This window comes from Pristiophorus japonicus, chromosome 5 (genome assembly GCF_044704955.1).
Source record: "Pristiophorus japonicus isolate sPriJap1 chromosome 5, sPriJap1.hap1, whole genome shotgun sequence".
NCBI classification, from domain to species: domain Eukaryota; kingdom Metazoa; phylum Chordata; class Chondrichthyes; family Pristiophoridae; genus Pristiophorus; species Pristiophorus japonicus.
The window spans coordinates 287,891,463-287,907,114 of record NC_091981.1 but is presented as its reverse complement, the minus strand read 5'-3'; the positions used below and the strand labels follow the sequence as shown (position 1 = coordinate 287,907,114).

Sequence of the window (15,652 nt, the reverse complement as noted above, 5' to 3'; positions counted from 1 at the left end):
ACAGTTACTGCTGCGGCCTCCGCAGTGTTGAAACAGGGCTGAAGTGGAGCTCAAGGGTACAGCAAGTACAAGGTCTGCCCTCACCAGCACCTTTGCCTGATCAAGGACAACACACACTCCTGCATTGTGAGCATGAGGAAACATAGGAACAGCAGGAGGCCATTCAGCCAACCGAGCCTGTTCCGCCATTCAATTTGATCGTGTCTTAACTCCCATTTACCTTCCTTGGCTCTGTAACCCTTAAATAAAACCCTTACCTATCTATCTCAGTTTTGACATTTTCAATTGACCCTCAGTCTCAAATAGCTTTGTAGGGGGGGGCGGTAAAGAGAGTTCCAGATTTCCACTAACCCTTTGTGTGAAGAAGTGCTTCCTGACATCACCCCTGAACGGCCTGGCTCTAATTTTAAGGTCATGCTCACTTGTTCTGGACACCCCCCCCCCCCCCCACACCAAACAAAACAATTTCATATAATCATAGAATGATACAGCACAGAAGGAAGCCATTCAGTCCCCCGTGCCTGTACCGGCTCTTTGATATAGCTATCAATTTAGTCCCACTCCCCTGCTTTTTACCCAAATTCCCTTTTGAAAGTTACCGTTGAATCTGCTTCCACCACCCTTTCAGGCAGTGCGTTCCAGAACACAACAACTCGCTGCGTAAGCAAGTTTCTCTCTGATTAGCATAGAGGGGAACTTAGATAACATACGAGGGCAAAGGAAAAGAAGGGTATGGCTGCTAGGGTAAGTGATGAAGAGGGGAATGGGAGGAGGATGGTGTGGAGCATAAACACCAGCATGGTCAGTCGGGCCTGTTCCTGTGCTATATATTCTACACAATGTGTAATGTAATATCCTGTCAAATTCTTCAATCATCTTTAAAACCACAATTTGATCCCCCTTAATCTTCTAGCAAGTAGACGCTGTTGAATTTAGTGTCAGCGAGTTCACTGTGACTCAGCCGGCTAATATAGGGAGGGGCCAGCTGAGCCACACGGACTAGGCAAGGTCCCCAGTTCTGTCGAAGGGTCACTGACCTGAAACATTAACTCTGTTCCTCTCTCGCCACAGATGCTGCCTGACCAGCTGAGTATTTTTGCAGCATTTTCTGTTTTTTTCCGTCCCCTCCGACTTGTCCGGCTTAGGGAGTGGGCAAATCGATCAGGGCCTCCGCTCCTGAACGCGTTCCAGTGACCCCACGTATCGCTGTCGGAGGAGGAAACGTGGGGAGGCGGGCAGCCAAGCAGTCGAATAGCCCGCCTACCGTCCAGGCCCGGGTGGGGGCGGGATGGCCAACCACTGGAGTGACCCGTGGAGCTGTCCCCAAGCCTGCAGTCAGTGGCCTTTAGGGAGGACAGGGAGGAACTCGGCAGAAGAGGGAGGAAGCGTAAGCTATTACAGCATGGTGAAGTGAATGGACCCCCTTCACTCCGCTGGGGCATGGCTCCGTGGCTGCCATCAGCCCTCCACAACCTTGCCCCAAAATATTGCCCTTGCGAGCCTTGGCAAGCAGGCTATTTGACCATGGGTGCGTCACAGACTACCCCTGGCGCTTTTCCTCACCAGTGTTCACACAGGCACCCTTTCCAGCTGCTGACATTTCCCTTGCTCACCCAAGCGCCCGGGTTACGGAGACCTTGATCACCATCAAGTGATCTGAACTCCCTGCACCAAACTCACCACCCCTCCACCTCACTGCTCCCCTTCCCCTACCTTTTCGCTCACCTCCCCTTAGCTCTCTACAATTACCAGCAGCAGGTCCCCCTCTGGGAAGCACGCAGGCGTAACTTTGAAAGATGCTTTATAAATGTAACTTGCTCTGGGTTTGGTTTCACTTCCCGCTCTCCCGCTTTGGGCGGATTGCCTACCATCGCCGCGCCTTTTTATCAAAAGAAAAACAAAAAACATTGCGCTAAAGCTTCCCGAACAGACTCACAGATTTGGGCCCTGGCCGTCTTCAGGATTTTTTGCGAATCGTACCACACCGTCCGACAGTCCTCTTGGAGCTTATAAAAGCGGGACTTCATCCACGAGCTGGATTTGATCTTCTGCAGGTGGCTGCCTTTCAGCAGGACTTTCAGATCTTCATCGTTGATGAAGCCTTGAAAGGAAAATAGAAACGACAAATCAGTCAAAGAGTTGATGGAAGGACAGAAGGGTGAGGGAAGGGTGCAGGAAGGGCAAATAATCGCGTGCACAGTGCTCCATCAAACTAAAGCTGCTTTTACCCTGGTGTTTGAACAATGATCCGGTGGAATGTGAACAATATTTCCCAGGTGCTGCCGTTGGGATAAAGCGAGCTGAATTATAGAAATTTAAAACATGGAAGGAGGCCATTTCGGCCCATCGTGTCCGCATTGGCCGACTAAGAGCTATCCAGCCTAATCCCACTTTCCAGCTCATGGTCCATCATCATCATAGGCAATCCCTCGAAACGAGGATGACTTGCTTCCACGCCAAAAAAGGGTGAGTTCACAGGTGTTTCAATGATAATATTCCAAGTCCTGAACTACATCGTGAAGGGTGGAAGATGCCTGTGCGTGGATTTTTTTAATATGCGGTGGCCGTTGCACACCAACCACCACACGGGCTTGACAGAGCTAGGTCTTGGTCCAGTGGCAAGGGTTACCCAAGACAACTGGAGACCAGCTCTGCTGCACTGATCTAATGCGCGCACATATCGCAGTGTGGGCTGGGCCCGTGCTGCCCCTGGGCCTCTGGCCCCAAACTCACGCCTCCCCTGGGCCCCGATCACATCCCTCCACAGTCGCTCGCCGCTCCTTCGCCCCGACCTCGCCGCATTTAGAGTTATCCCTTGGTCCATAGCCCTGTAGGTTACGGCACTTTAAGTGCACATCCAAGTACTTTTAAAATGTGATGAGGGTTTCTGCCTCTACCACCCTTTCAGGCAGTGAGTTCCAGACCCCCACCACTCTCTAGGTGAAGAAATTTCCCCTCAAATCCTTCTACCCATTACTTTAAATCTATGCCCCCCGGTTGTTGACCCCTCTGCCAAGGCAAATAGATCCTATCCACTCTATCTGGGCCTCAATTTTATACACCTCAATAAGGTCTCCCCTCAGCCTCCTCTGTTCCAAAGAAAACAAACCCAGCCTATCCAATCTTTCCTCATAGCTAAAATTATCCAGTCCAGGCAACATCCTCGTAAATCTCCTCTGTACCCTCTCTAGTGCAATCACGTTCTTCCTGTAATGCGGTGATCAGAACTACATGCAGTACTCTAGCTGTGGCCTAACCAGTGTTTTATACAGTTCAAGCATAACTTCCCTGCTCTTGTATTCTATGCCTCGGCTAATAATGGCAAGTATTCCATATGCCTTCTTAACCACCTTATCTGCCTGGCCTGCTACCTTCAGAGATCTGTGAACTCAGTCAGGTAAATGGCAGCAGTCAGCTCCCAGACACCAATCACTCTCGATCCAAACTGGACAAGCACCAATACCCAGCAGCTCTAAAACACGTTTTGTCTGAGGACTGGGGAGCACATTGCCCTTTCCCATTTCGAATCGGTTTCTGGGATTGTGAGCTGCACTGGCAGTATCTGTTGCACTGTCCCTAGTTATCCTCATTCCCTGGAGACTGCACCCAGACCTGATGGGAAAGCTTGTGTGCTCCCATCACCGGAAGAGCTATACCGACAGGAACATAACCCCTGGTAAGGCCACCCAGAACTGGTCGAAGGATAGGAGTCAGGCTAAAGGCCAGTCCACCCATTTGTGTGTCAACTGTGGCTCAGTGGGCAGCACCCTCGCCTCTGAGTCAGAAGGTTGTGGGTTCAACCTTCAGGGATTTGAGCACATAGCTCTAGGCTGACACACCAGTGCAGTGTTGAGAGAGCGCTGCAGTGTCAGAGGTGCCGTCTTTCGGATGAGAGGTTAATGGGGTGCTCTCTCAAGTGGACGTAAAAGATCTCGGGGCCACTATTTCAAAGAGCAGGGAGTTATCCTGGGTGCCCTGGCCAATATTTATCCCTCAATCAACATCACTAAAAACAGATTATCTGGTCATTATCACATTGCCGTTTGTGGGAGCTTGCCGTGCGCAAATTGGCTGCTGCGTTTCCCACATTACAACGGTGACTACACTCCAAAAGTACTTCATTGGCTGTAAAGCGCTTTGAGACATCCGGTGGTGGTGAAAGGTGCGATATAAATCTAAGTCTTTCTTTCTTTCCTGGTAGTCAGTAAGCCAGGCTAAAGGGCAGTTCACTGGGTGGGGGCAATACAAGTCAAGTGAAATGCCAGTCTATGTAAAGATGTATTTCGCTATGGAAACATCCCGGAGACAAGACAAGTTTGTTGCAGACTGGAAAATGTGAACATTGACTGTGGAGAACCAGGATCTGATGGGTGCGAGGCCAGATGTTATTCTGATCAGAGTCAAGAATCGTGCTTTGCTGAGTGGATGAAATGGGAGACGCTATGACCAACTGGATATTTATCCAGCTCCTTTTTGAAGGAGTTAATCAGCAAGATCAGTTGCCGTTTGCGTCCCATCATTTGCCTCCATTTCCCCTTTGTGAAGCACCCTGGCATCTGTTAAATGAATGTCCAAAAGCAAGTCATTATTGTTGGAGCTCAAACCTTTCATTTTAAACCTATGCCCTGATCCTACAGTACCGGACTCAGTGTTGTAAATGTCATCTACACCCCATCCAACAGTAAGCTACCAAAGATGGCACACGATATTCCAAATGCAGTCTCGGCAGTGGCCTAAACAAGGCTACAACTTCTTAGTATGCCTTATAGTCCGACGACGCTGATTTGCCCTATATTTAATCAGCTCTGTTGATCCAGAGTTTTCCATTGACTGGGACCTCTTGTCAAATAGTCACCCCCCCCATATTGCTCCTTCTCCACCAATATTAACAGGGGCCTTTTCATTGGGAGTTGATTGCACAGATGAGTTCACTGCAAGGTGGATACAAGACCAAAAATGGGGGGGTGGCTGAAGTAATATTAGTCTCGTCTCAGAGCATGCAGAAACCAAGCGCAGACAGCGGAAGGAGCGTGCGGCAAAACAGGCTCGCCATCCACCCTTTCCTTCAACCACCTGTGACAGAGACTGTAATTCCCACATTGGACTGCACAGCCACCTAAGAATTCACTTTTAGAGCGGCAGCAAGTCCTCCTCGATTCCGAGGGACTGCCTATGATGAATAGAAATTAGTAACAGGGGCCAACAGAGTAATTACTGCTGGCAACTACTGAACAGGGTGGTAGAGTTGTAAATTGAAGGAGTTTGCAATTCTACAGCGCCTTTCATGACCTTGAGATATCCTAAAGTGTTTCGCTGCCAATCAATTACTTTTGAAGTGCAATCATGGTTTTGTAAGTAAACGCAGCCGCCAAATTACATACAGCAAGGTTCCAGCAAAAAAAACAAACGAGCAGTTAATCAGTTTTGATTGAGGGATAAATATTCAATATCCCTGCTCTCCTTCGATTAGTTCCATGGGATCTTTGTGTCCAGCTGAGATAGGGCCTCGGTTTCGCATTTCATCCAAAAGACAGCGCAGCACTCCCTCCGTACTGCACCGCGAGCATCAGTCGAGGTTATGTGCTCGTGTCTCTGGAATGGGACTTGAACCCACAACCTCTTGCCTCAGAAGGGAGAGTGCTACTCAGCGACTCAAGCTAATTGCTTGCTTAGAAAAGGAAGGGTGCAATTGCACACCAGCTTTAGTGTCGCAGCAAAGCAGTGTCTGCTTCACTGTGATGTTGAGGTTGGTGCCAATCATCTCAGCACAGATTACACTGGAGCTGTGATGAAAATGCCCATCCCTCAGCAGCTGGAGGTTTCAGATCCGAACATAGGAACTGTTAGATGGAATAAGACCAAGGTCCATTTAGCTCGCCTTCTATCACCCTGGTATTTACAATATACATTAATGATTTACACGAAGGAATTGAAGGTAATATCTCCAAGTTTGCAGATGACACTAAGCTGGGTGGCAGTGTGAGCTGTGAGGAGAATGCTAAGAGGATGCAGGGTGACTTGGACAGGTTAGGTGAGTGGGCAAATGCATTTCAGATGCAGTACAATGTGGATAAATGTGAGGTTATCCGCTTTGGTGGCAAAAACAGGAAGGCAGGTTATTACCTGAATGGTGACAGATTAATAAAAGGGGAGGTATCATGGTACATCAGTCAATGAAGGTAGGCATGCAGGTACAGCAGGCAATAAAGAAAGCAAATGGCATGCTGGCCTTCATAGTGAGGGGATTTGAGTATAGGGAGCAGGGAGGTCTTACTGTAATTGTACAGGGCCTTGGTGAGACTACACCCTGAGTATTGTGTGCAGTTTTGGTCTCCTAATCTGAGGAAGGACGTGCTTGCTATTGAGGGAGTGCAGCAAAGGTTCACCAGACTGATTCCCGGGATGGCAGGACTGACATATGAGGAAAGACTGGGTCAGCTAGGCTTTTACTCATTGGAATTTAGAAGGATGAGAGGGGATCTCATAGAAACTTATAAAATTCTGACAGGACAGGGTTAGATGCAGGTGGAATGTTCCCGATGTTGGGGAAGTCCAGAACCAGGAGTCACAGTCTAAAAGATAAGGGGTAAGCCATATAGGACCGAGATGAGGAGAAACGTTTTCACCCAGAGAGTTGTGAACCTGTGGAATTCTCTGCCACAGAAGGTTGTTGAGTCCAGTTCGTTGGACATATTCAAAAGGGAGTTAGATGTGTCCCTTACGGCTAAAGGGATCAGGGGGTATGGAGAGAAGGTAGGGGTGGGGTACTGAAGTTGCATGATCAGCCATGATCATATTGAATGGTGGTGCAGGCTCGAAGGGCCGAATGGCCTGCTCCTGCACCTATTTTCTATGTTTCTATGGTAGTCACATGGTGCAACAATAATGTTGTTGACTAATGACAGCAATCAATCTCTATCACTTAGTCTGCAACAGATTCAGACACGAGGTGAGGAAAGCTCTAGAGGTGGAGCACTTTGGGAACCATAGGACCAAAGTCACCTGTTCCTCCCAAACAATGCTACACTCGCCACGTCATGTCTCAAATTACTCATATCCTGTATCCCAAAATTATATTTTCAAAAGAAGTCTATCCAAGTTGAATTTGAATGAGTCAACACGATCTGCTTCCACCATCTCCCTAGGGAGCCTGTTCCATAGATTTACCGCTCGTTCATTGCAATAATATTTCCGTAGATTCATTTTGAATTAACTTTCCTTCAAACGCAGGTCGTGTCATAAAAACATAAGAAATAGGAGCAGGAATAGGCCATACGGCCCCTTGAGCCTGCTCCACCATTTAATACGATCATAGCTGATCTGATCATGGACTCAGGTCCACTTCCCTGCCCACTCTCCATAACCCCTTATTCCCTTATCGTTTAAGAAACTGAATACATTTATGACAGAAATAGACAACGTCCCACTTTCCACAGCTCTGAGACAGCAAATTCCACAGATCCATAACGAGAAGAAATTTCTCCTTATCTCAGTTTTAAATGGGTGGCCCCTTATTCTAAGATCATGCCCGCTAGTTATAGTCTCCCCTATCAGTGGAAACATTCTCTCTGCATCCACCTTGTCAAGCCCCCTCATAATCTTATACGTTTCGATAAGATCATCTCTCATTCTTCTGAATTCCAATGAGTAGAGGCCCAACCTACTCAACCTTTCCTCATAAGTCAACCCCCTCATCTCCGGAATCAATGTAATGAACCTTCTCTGAACTGCCTCCAAAGCAAGTATAGCCTTTCGTAAATATGGAAACCAAAACTGCACGCAGTATTCCAGGTGTGGCCTCACCAATACCCTGTACAACTGTAGCAAGACTTCTCTGCTTTTCTACTCCATCCTCTTTTCAATAAAGGACAAGATTCCATTGGCCTTCCTGATCACTTGATGTACCTGCATACTATCCTTTTGTGTTTCATGCACAAGTATCCCCAGGTCTCGCTGTACTGCAGTTTTTTGCAATATTTCTCCATTTAAATAATAACTTGCTCTTTGATTTTTTTCTGCCAAAGTGCATGACCTCACACTTTCCAACATTATACTCCATCTGCCAAATTTTTGCCCACTCACTTAACCTATGCCTTTTGCAGATGTCGAGTGTCCTCCTCACACATTGTTTTTCCTCCCATCTTTGTATCATCGGAAAACTTTGCTACATTACACTCAGTCCCTTCTTCTAAGTCGTTAATATAGATTGTAAATAGTTGGGGTTCCAGCACTGATCCCTGTGGCACCCCACTGGTTACTGATTGTCTTCTGGTTCTACTGTTCTGGACAAGGTGGAACAGCTCATCATGGTCTCCATTATCTAGTCCCTTTAGAATCCTAAAAACAGCAATCATAACAATAGCAGTTTGCATGTATAGAACGCCTTTAATGTCCCAAAGCTCGAGAGCATTATCAAACAAAATTTGACACCGAGCCACATCAGGAGAAATTAGGACAGCTTGGTCAAAGAGGTAAGCTTTAAGAAGCGTCTTAAAGGAGAGGGAGGTAGAGAGACAGAGCAGTTGAGTGAGGCACTTCTAGAACTTAGGGCCCAGACAGCTGAAGGCACAGCCACCAATGGTGGAGTGATTAAACTTGGGGATGCGCAAGAGGCCAGAATTGGAGGAGTGCATAGATCTCGGAGGTCTTTAGGGCTGCAGGAGGTCAGAGATAGGGAAAGAGTTGAAAACAAGAATATAAAAATCAAGGGGTTACTGAACCTGGAGCCAATGTAGATCAGTGAGCACAGGGGTGATGGGCGAATGGGACTTGGTGCGAGTTAGGATAACAGCATCAGAGTTTTGGATGAGCTCAAGTTTACAAAGGGTGGAAGATAGGGGGACAGCCAGGAGAGCATTGGAATAGTCAAGTCTAGAGGCAACAAAGGCAACAAATGAGCTGAGGCAGGGACGGAGTGGAATATTGTTACGGAGGTGGTGATGCAAAGTGATTTCACGTCAACTTTCTCTACTCCAGAAGATTCCAGTTTTCATAATCGCTCCTCATAATCCAATCCCTCCATCCCTGTAATCATTCTAGTTTCCCTTTTCTATATACTTTCAATATATCTTTTTTGTTCTACAGGACCCCCAGATCTCTTTCACTTTCCATGCATATTAATTTATTTTCATTGAAATAATAGTCCTTTCCTGGAGCTATTGTTCCCAATTTGCATTTCTCTACATTGAATCCCATCTGCTTCCTGTCTGTCCAATTCCCAAGTATATTCAAATCCTCCTGTAGCTTACCCTGTTCAGGTTTGGATTCTGCCATCTTCATTAGCTTTGTATCATCTACAGATCCATTGTGACTCCTAGCTACAGATCACTTATGGAGATATATTTGGACAGATCCCAAAACAGACCCTTGCGGGACCCCAGTGGTAACATTTACCCAGCCTGATGACAATCCTGGTACCACCACCCTCTTGGTTCTATTGGTCAACCAACTACGTATCCATTGCAAAATAGTTCCAGTGATTCCCGCTTTCAGTTTCAGTGCCAGCCTTTCCAGAGGAACTATCAAAGACCTTACTAAAATCCAAGTACACCAGATCTACTGCCTCGCCCTATCCAACTCCTTTATCCTCAAGAAAACTAGCAAATTAGATTGGCAAGACATCCATATTGGCTATCTTTTATTTCTATCTAGATGTTCCATCATCTTATCTTTAATAAGGGTTTCCATAACTTTACTGGTAGTAAAATTGAAAATTCAAGAGATAATTGTGAAATAATTGGATGTGGATCATAGAATCATACAACAACAACTATTTATATAGCACCTTTAATGTAGTGAAATATCCTAAGGCGCTTCACAGGAGTATTATGAGACAACAAATTTGACACCGAGCCACATAGGAGAAATTAGGGCAGGTGACCAAAAGCTTGACCAAAGAGGTAGGTTTTAAGGAATGTCATAAAGGAGGAAAGGCAGAGAATTCTACAGCTTAGGGCCAAGGTAACAGAAGGCATGGCAGGCCACCAATGCTCAAGGAGGGCAGAATTAGAGGGGCGCAGACATCTCGGGGGGGTGGGGAAGGAGGGGTGGTTGGAGGAGATTACAGAGATAGGGAGGGGTGAGGCCATGGAGGGATTTGAAAACAAGGATGAGAATTTTGAAATCGAGACGTTGCTTAACTGGGAGCCAATGTAATTTGTCTATGTCCTTTTGCAGATTGGGTGTGTCCTCCTCACACGTTGCTTTTCTTTCCATCTCTGTATCATCAGCAATCTTGGCTACGTTACACTCGGACCCTTCTTCCAAGTTGTTAATATAGACTATAAATAGTTGGGGTCCCAGCACTGATCCCTGTGGCACCCCACTAGTTACTGGTTGCCAACCTGAGAATGAACCATTTTTCCCGGATCTCTGTTAGTTAGCCAATCCTAATATATTACCCCCAACCACATGAACTTTTATCTTGTGCAGTAACCTTTTATGTGGAACCTTGTCAAATGCCTTCTGGATGTCCAAATACACCACATCCACTGGTTCCCCTTTATCCTCCCTGTTCGTTACATCCTCAAAGAATTACAGCAAATTTGTCAAACATGACTTTCCTTTCATAAATCCATGCTGACTCTACCTGACCGAATTATGCTTTTCCAAATGTCCTGCTACTACTTCTTTAATAATGGACTCCAACATATTCCCAACCACAGATGTTGGACTAACTAATCTATAGTTTCCTGCTTTTTGTCTGCCTCCTTTTTTAAATAGGGACATTACATTTGCAGTTTTCCAATTTGCTGGGACCTCCTCAGAATCCAGGGAATTTTGGTAAATTACAATCAGTGTATCCACTATTCCTCCCGCTACTTCTCTTAAGACCCTAGGATGCAAGCCATCAGGTCCAGGGGATTTATCTGCCTTTAGTCCCATTATCTTACTGAGTACCATCTCCTTAGTGATTGTGATTGTGTTAGGTTCCTCCCCCCACTTTTGGCCCTTGAACATCCACTGTTGGGATATTGTTAGTGTCCTCTACCGTAAAGACCGATACAAAATATTCGTTCAGAGTTTCTGCCATCTCCATGTTCCCCATTACTAATTCCCCGGTCTCGTCCTCTAAGGGACCAACATTTATTTTCGCCACCCTTTTCCTTTTTATATACCTATAGAAACTCTTGCTGTTTTTATATTTTGTGCTAGTTTACTTTCATAGTCTATCTTCCCTTTCAATCATTTTTTTAGTCATTCTTTGCTGGCTTTTAAAAGCTTCTCAATCTTCTGTCCTCCCACTAGTTTTGGCCACTTTGTGTGCCCGTTTTTAATTGGATACCGTCCTTTATTTCTTTAGTTAGCCTCGGATGGCTATCTTTTCTTTTGCACCCTTTCCTCCTCACTGGAATATATTTTTCTTGAGAGTACTCTGGTTTGAGATCCAACTTTCTCACCCTCCATCTGGATTTGAAATTCAACCATGCTATGATCACTTATTCCAAGGGGATCCATTACTAGGAGATTGTTTATTAATCCTGTCTCATTACATAGGATCAGATCCAAGATAGCTTACCCCCTGGTTGGTTCCGTTACATACTGCTCAAGGAGCCCGTCCCTTATGCACTCTATGAACTCTTCCTCAAGGCTACCCTGACCAATTTGATTTGTCCAATATGGAGGTTATAATCACCCATGATTATTGCTGTTCCCTTTTTACAAGCCCCCACTATTTCCTGCTTTATACTCCAACCAACAGAGTTGCTACTGTTAGAGGGCCTATAGACTATGCCCACCATTGACTTTTTCCCCTTATCTCCACCCAAATGGTTTCAACATCCTGATCATGAGCTAATATCCTCTCTCACTATTACAGTGACTCCATCCTTTATCAATAGAGCTACCCCACCTCTTTTTCCCTTCTGCCTGTCCTTCCAGATTGTCAAATACCCCTGAATATTTAATTCCCAGTCCTGGTCACCTTGCAACCACGTCTCTGTGATGGCAATCAGATCATACATGTAGGTACCAACGATATAGGTAAGAAGCGGGAAGAGGTCCTACAAGCTGAATTTAAGAGCTAGGGGTTAAATAAAAAAATAGGACCTTAAAGGCAATAATCTCTGGATTGCTATCAGTGCCACGTGCTAATCAGAGTAGAGGGAGCAGGATAGTTAGAATAAATACGTGGCTTGAGCAGTGGTGCAAGAGGGAGAGATTCAAATTCCTGGGACATTGGAACCAGTTCTGGGGGAAGTGGGACCTGTACAAAAGGGACGGTTTGCACTTGGGCAGGACAGGAACTGATGTCCTGGGGGTAACATTTGCTAATGCAGTTCGGGAGTGTTTAAACTAATATGGCAGGGGGATGGGAACCGATGCAGCGAGACAGGGCGAAGTAATATGGAGTCAGAAACAGATGATAGAAAGGTAAAAAGCAAACGTGGAAGGCCGAGTAAACAAAGGCAAGAAACAAAAAGGGCCACACTACATCATAATTCTAAAAGGACAAAGGGTGTTAAAAAAACAAGCCTGAAGGCTTTGTGTCTTAATGCAAGGAGTATCCGTAATAAAGTGGATGAATTAACTGTGCAAATAGATGTTCACAGATATGATGTGATTGGGATTACAGAGACGTGGCTCCAGGATGATCAGGGCTGGGAACTCAACATCCAAGGGTATTCAACATTCAGGAAGGATAGAATAAAAGGAAAAGGAGGTGGGGTAGCATTGCTGGTTAAAGAGGAGATTAATGTAATAGTTAGGAAGGACATTAGCTTGGATGATGTGGAATCTATATGGGTAGAGCTGCAGAACACCAAAGGGCAAAAAACGTTAGTGGGAGTTGTGTACAGACCTCCAAACAGTAGTAGTGATGTTGGTGAGGGCATCAAACAGGAAATTAGGGGTGCACGCAATAAAGGTGACTTTAATATGCATATAGATTGGGCTAACCAAACTGGAAACAATACAGTGGAGGAGGATTTCCTGGATTGCATAAGGGATGGTTTTCTAGACCAATATGTCGAGGAACCAACTAGGGGGGAGGCCATCTTAGACTGGGTGTTGTGTAATGAGGATTAATTAGCAATCTCATTGTGCGAGGCCCCTTGGGGAAGAATGACCATAATATGGTGGAATTCTACATTAGGATGGAGAATGAAACAGTTAATTCAGAGACCATGGTCCAGAACTTAAAGAAGGGTAACTTTGAAGGTATGAGGCGTGAATTGGCTGGGATAGATTGGCGAATGAAACTTAAGGGGTTGACAGTGGATGGGCAATGGCAGACATTTAAAGACTGCATGGACGAACTACAACAATTGTATATCCCTGACTGGCGTAAAAAGTAAAAAAAGGAAGGTGGCTCAACCGTGGCTATCAAGGGAAATCAGGGATAGTATTAAAGCCAAGGAAGTGGCATACAAATTGGCCAGAAATAGCAGTCAACCCGGGGACTGGGAAAAATTTAGAACTCAGCAGAGGAGGACAAAGGGTTTGATTAGGGCAGGGAAAATAGAGTACGAGAGGAAGCTTGCAGGGAACATTAAGATGGACTGCAAAGGTTTCTATAGATATGTAAAGCGAAAAAGGTTAGTAAAGACAAATGTAGGTCCCCTGCAGTCAGAATCAGTGGAAGTCAAAACGGGGAACAAAGAAATGGCAGACCAAATGAACAAGTACTTTGGTTCGGTATTCACTAAGGAGGGCACAAACAACCTTCCGGAAATAAAAGGGGTCAGAGGGTCTAGTAAGGAGGAGGAACTGAGGGAAATCCTTATTAGTCGGGAAATTGTGTTGGGGAAATTGATGGGATTGAAGGCCGATAAATCCCCAGGGCCTGATGGTCTGCATCCCAGAGTACTTAAGAAGGTGGCCTTGGAAATAGCGGATGCATTGACAGTCATTTTCCAACATTCCATAGACTCTGGATCAGTTCCTATGGAGTGGAGGGTAGCCAATGTAATCCCACTTTTTAAAAAAGGAGGGAGAGAGAAAACAGGGAATTATAGACCGGTCAGCCTGACATTGGTAAGGGTTAAAATGATGGAATCAATTATTAAGGCTGTCATAGCAGCGCATTTGGAAAGAGGTGACATGATAGGTCCAAGTCAGCATGGATTTGTGAAAGGGAAACCATGCTTGACAAATCTTCTGGAATTTTTTGAGGATGTTTCCAGTAGAGTGGACATGGGAGAACCAGTTGATGTGGTGTATTTGGACTTTCAGAAGGCTTTCGACAAGGTCCCACACAAGAGATTAATGTGCAAAGTTAAAGCACATGGGATTGGGGGTAGTGTGCTGACGTGGATTGAGAACTGGTTGTCAGACAGGAAGCAAAGAGTAGGAGTAAATGGGTACTTTTCAGAATGGCAGGCAGTGACTAGTGGGGTACCGCAAGGTTCTGTGCTGGGGCCCCAGCTGTTTACATTATACATTAATAATTTAGACGAGAGGATTAAATGTAGTATCTCCAAATTTGCAGATGGCACTAAGTTGGGTGGCAGTGTGATCTGCGAGGAGGATGCTATGAGGCTGCAGAGTGACTTGGATAGGTTAGGTGAGTGGACAAATGCATGGCAGATGGAAGTATAATGTGGATAAATGTGAGGTTATCTACTTTGGTGGTAAAAACAGACTATTATCTGAATGGTGACAGATTAGGAAAAGGGGAGGTGCAACGAGACCTGGGTGTCATGGTACATCAGTCATTGAAGGTTGGCATGCAGGTCCAGCAGGCGGTTAAGAAAGCAAATGGCATGTTGGCCTTCATAGTGAGGGGATTTGAGTACAGGGGCAGGGAGGTGTTGCTACAGTTGTACAGGGCCTTGGTGAGGCCACATCTGGAGTATTGTGTACAGTTTTGGTCTCCTAACTTGAGGAAGGACATTCTTGCTATTGAGGGAGTGCAGCGAAGGTTCACCAGACTGATTCCCGGGATGGCGGGACTGACATATCAAGAAAGACTGGATCAACTGGGCTTGTATTCACTGGAGTTCAGAAGAATGAGAAGGGATCTCATAGAAACGTTTAAAATTCTGACGGGTTTAGACAGGTTAGATGCAGGAAGAATGTTCCCAATGTTGGGGAAGTCCAGAACCAGGGGTCACAGTCTAAGGATAAGGGGTAAGCCATTTAGGACCGAGATGAGGAGAAACTTCTTCACCCAGAGAGTGGTGAACCTGTGGAATTTTCTACCACAGAAAGTTGTTGAGGCCAATTCACTAAATATATTTAAAAAGGAGTTAGATGTAGTCCTTACTACTAGGGGGATCAAGAGGTATGGCGAGAAAGCAGGAATGGGGTACTGAAGTTGCATGTTCAGCCATGAACTCATTGAATGGCGGTGCAGGCTCGAAGGGCCGAATGGCCGACTCTTGCACCTATTTTCTATGTTTCTATACCCATTTGTATCTATTTGTGCTGTCGAGTCATCTATTTTGTTAGGAATTGATGCGTGCATTTAGACACAGTGCCTTTAAATGTGTTTTTTTTAACCCTTTATTCCTGCTTGTTTCCTCTCTCCTTCAAACTCACTTTCTTTATATTTGCTTTCTAATTCCAGCTTTACTCCACTCCCGACAGAATCTATTTTCAGGTTTCCACCCCACTGCCAAGCTAGTTTAAACCCTCCCCAACAGTACGAGCAAACCCCCCCCAGCGAGGATATTGGTCCCGGCTCTGTGGAGGTGCAACCCATCTGGCTTGT

General features: G+C 45.6%; 1 protein-coding gene across 3 annotated transcripts in view; it reads right to left on the bottom strand.

Annotated features, from left to right (window-relative positions):
• Window positions 1-15,652, bottom strand: part of plcd1a (phospholipase C, delta 1a) — a 142,151-nt gene that overhangs the window by 77,170 nt on the left and 49,329 nt on the right. For all 3 annotated transcript variants that reach the window (XM_070881769.1, XM_070881768.1, XM_070881770.1), the window contains exon 2: window positions 1,937-2,101. In XM_070881769.1, the coding sequence (XP_070737870.1) occupies window positions 1,937-2,101 (165 nt within the window). The remainder of the gene's footprint in view (window positions 1-1,936; window positions 2,102-15,652) is intronic.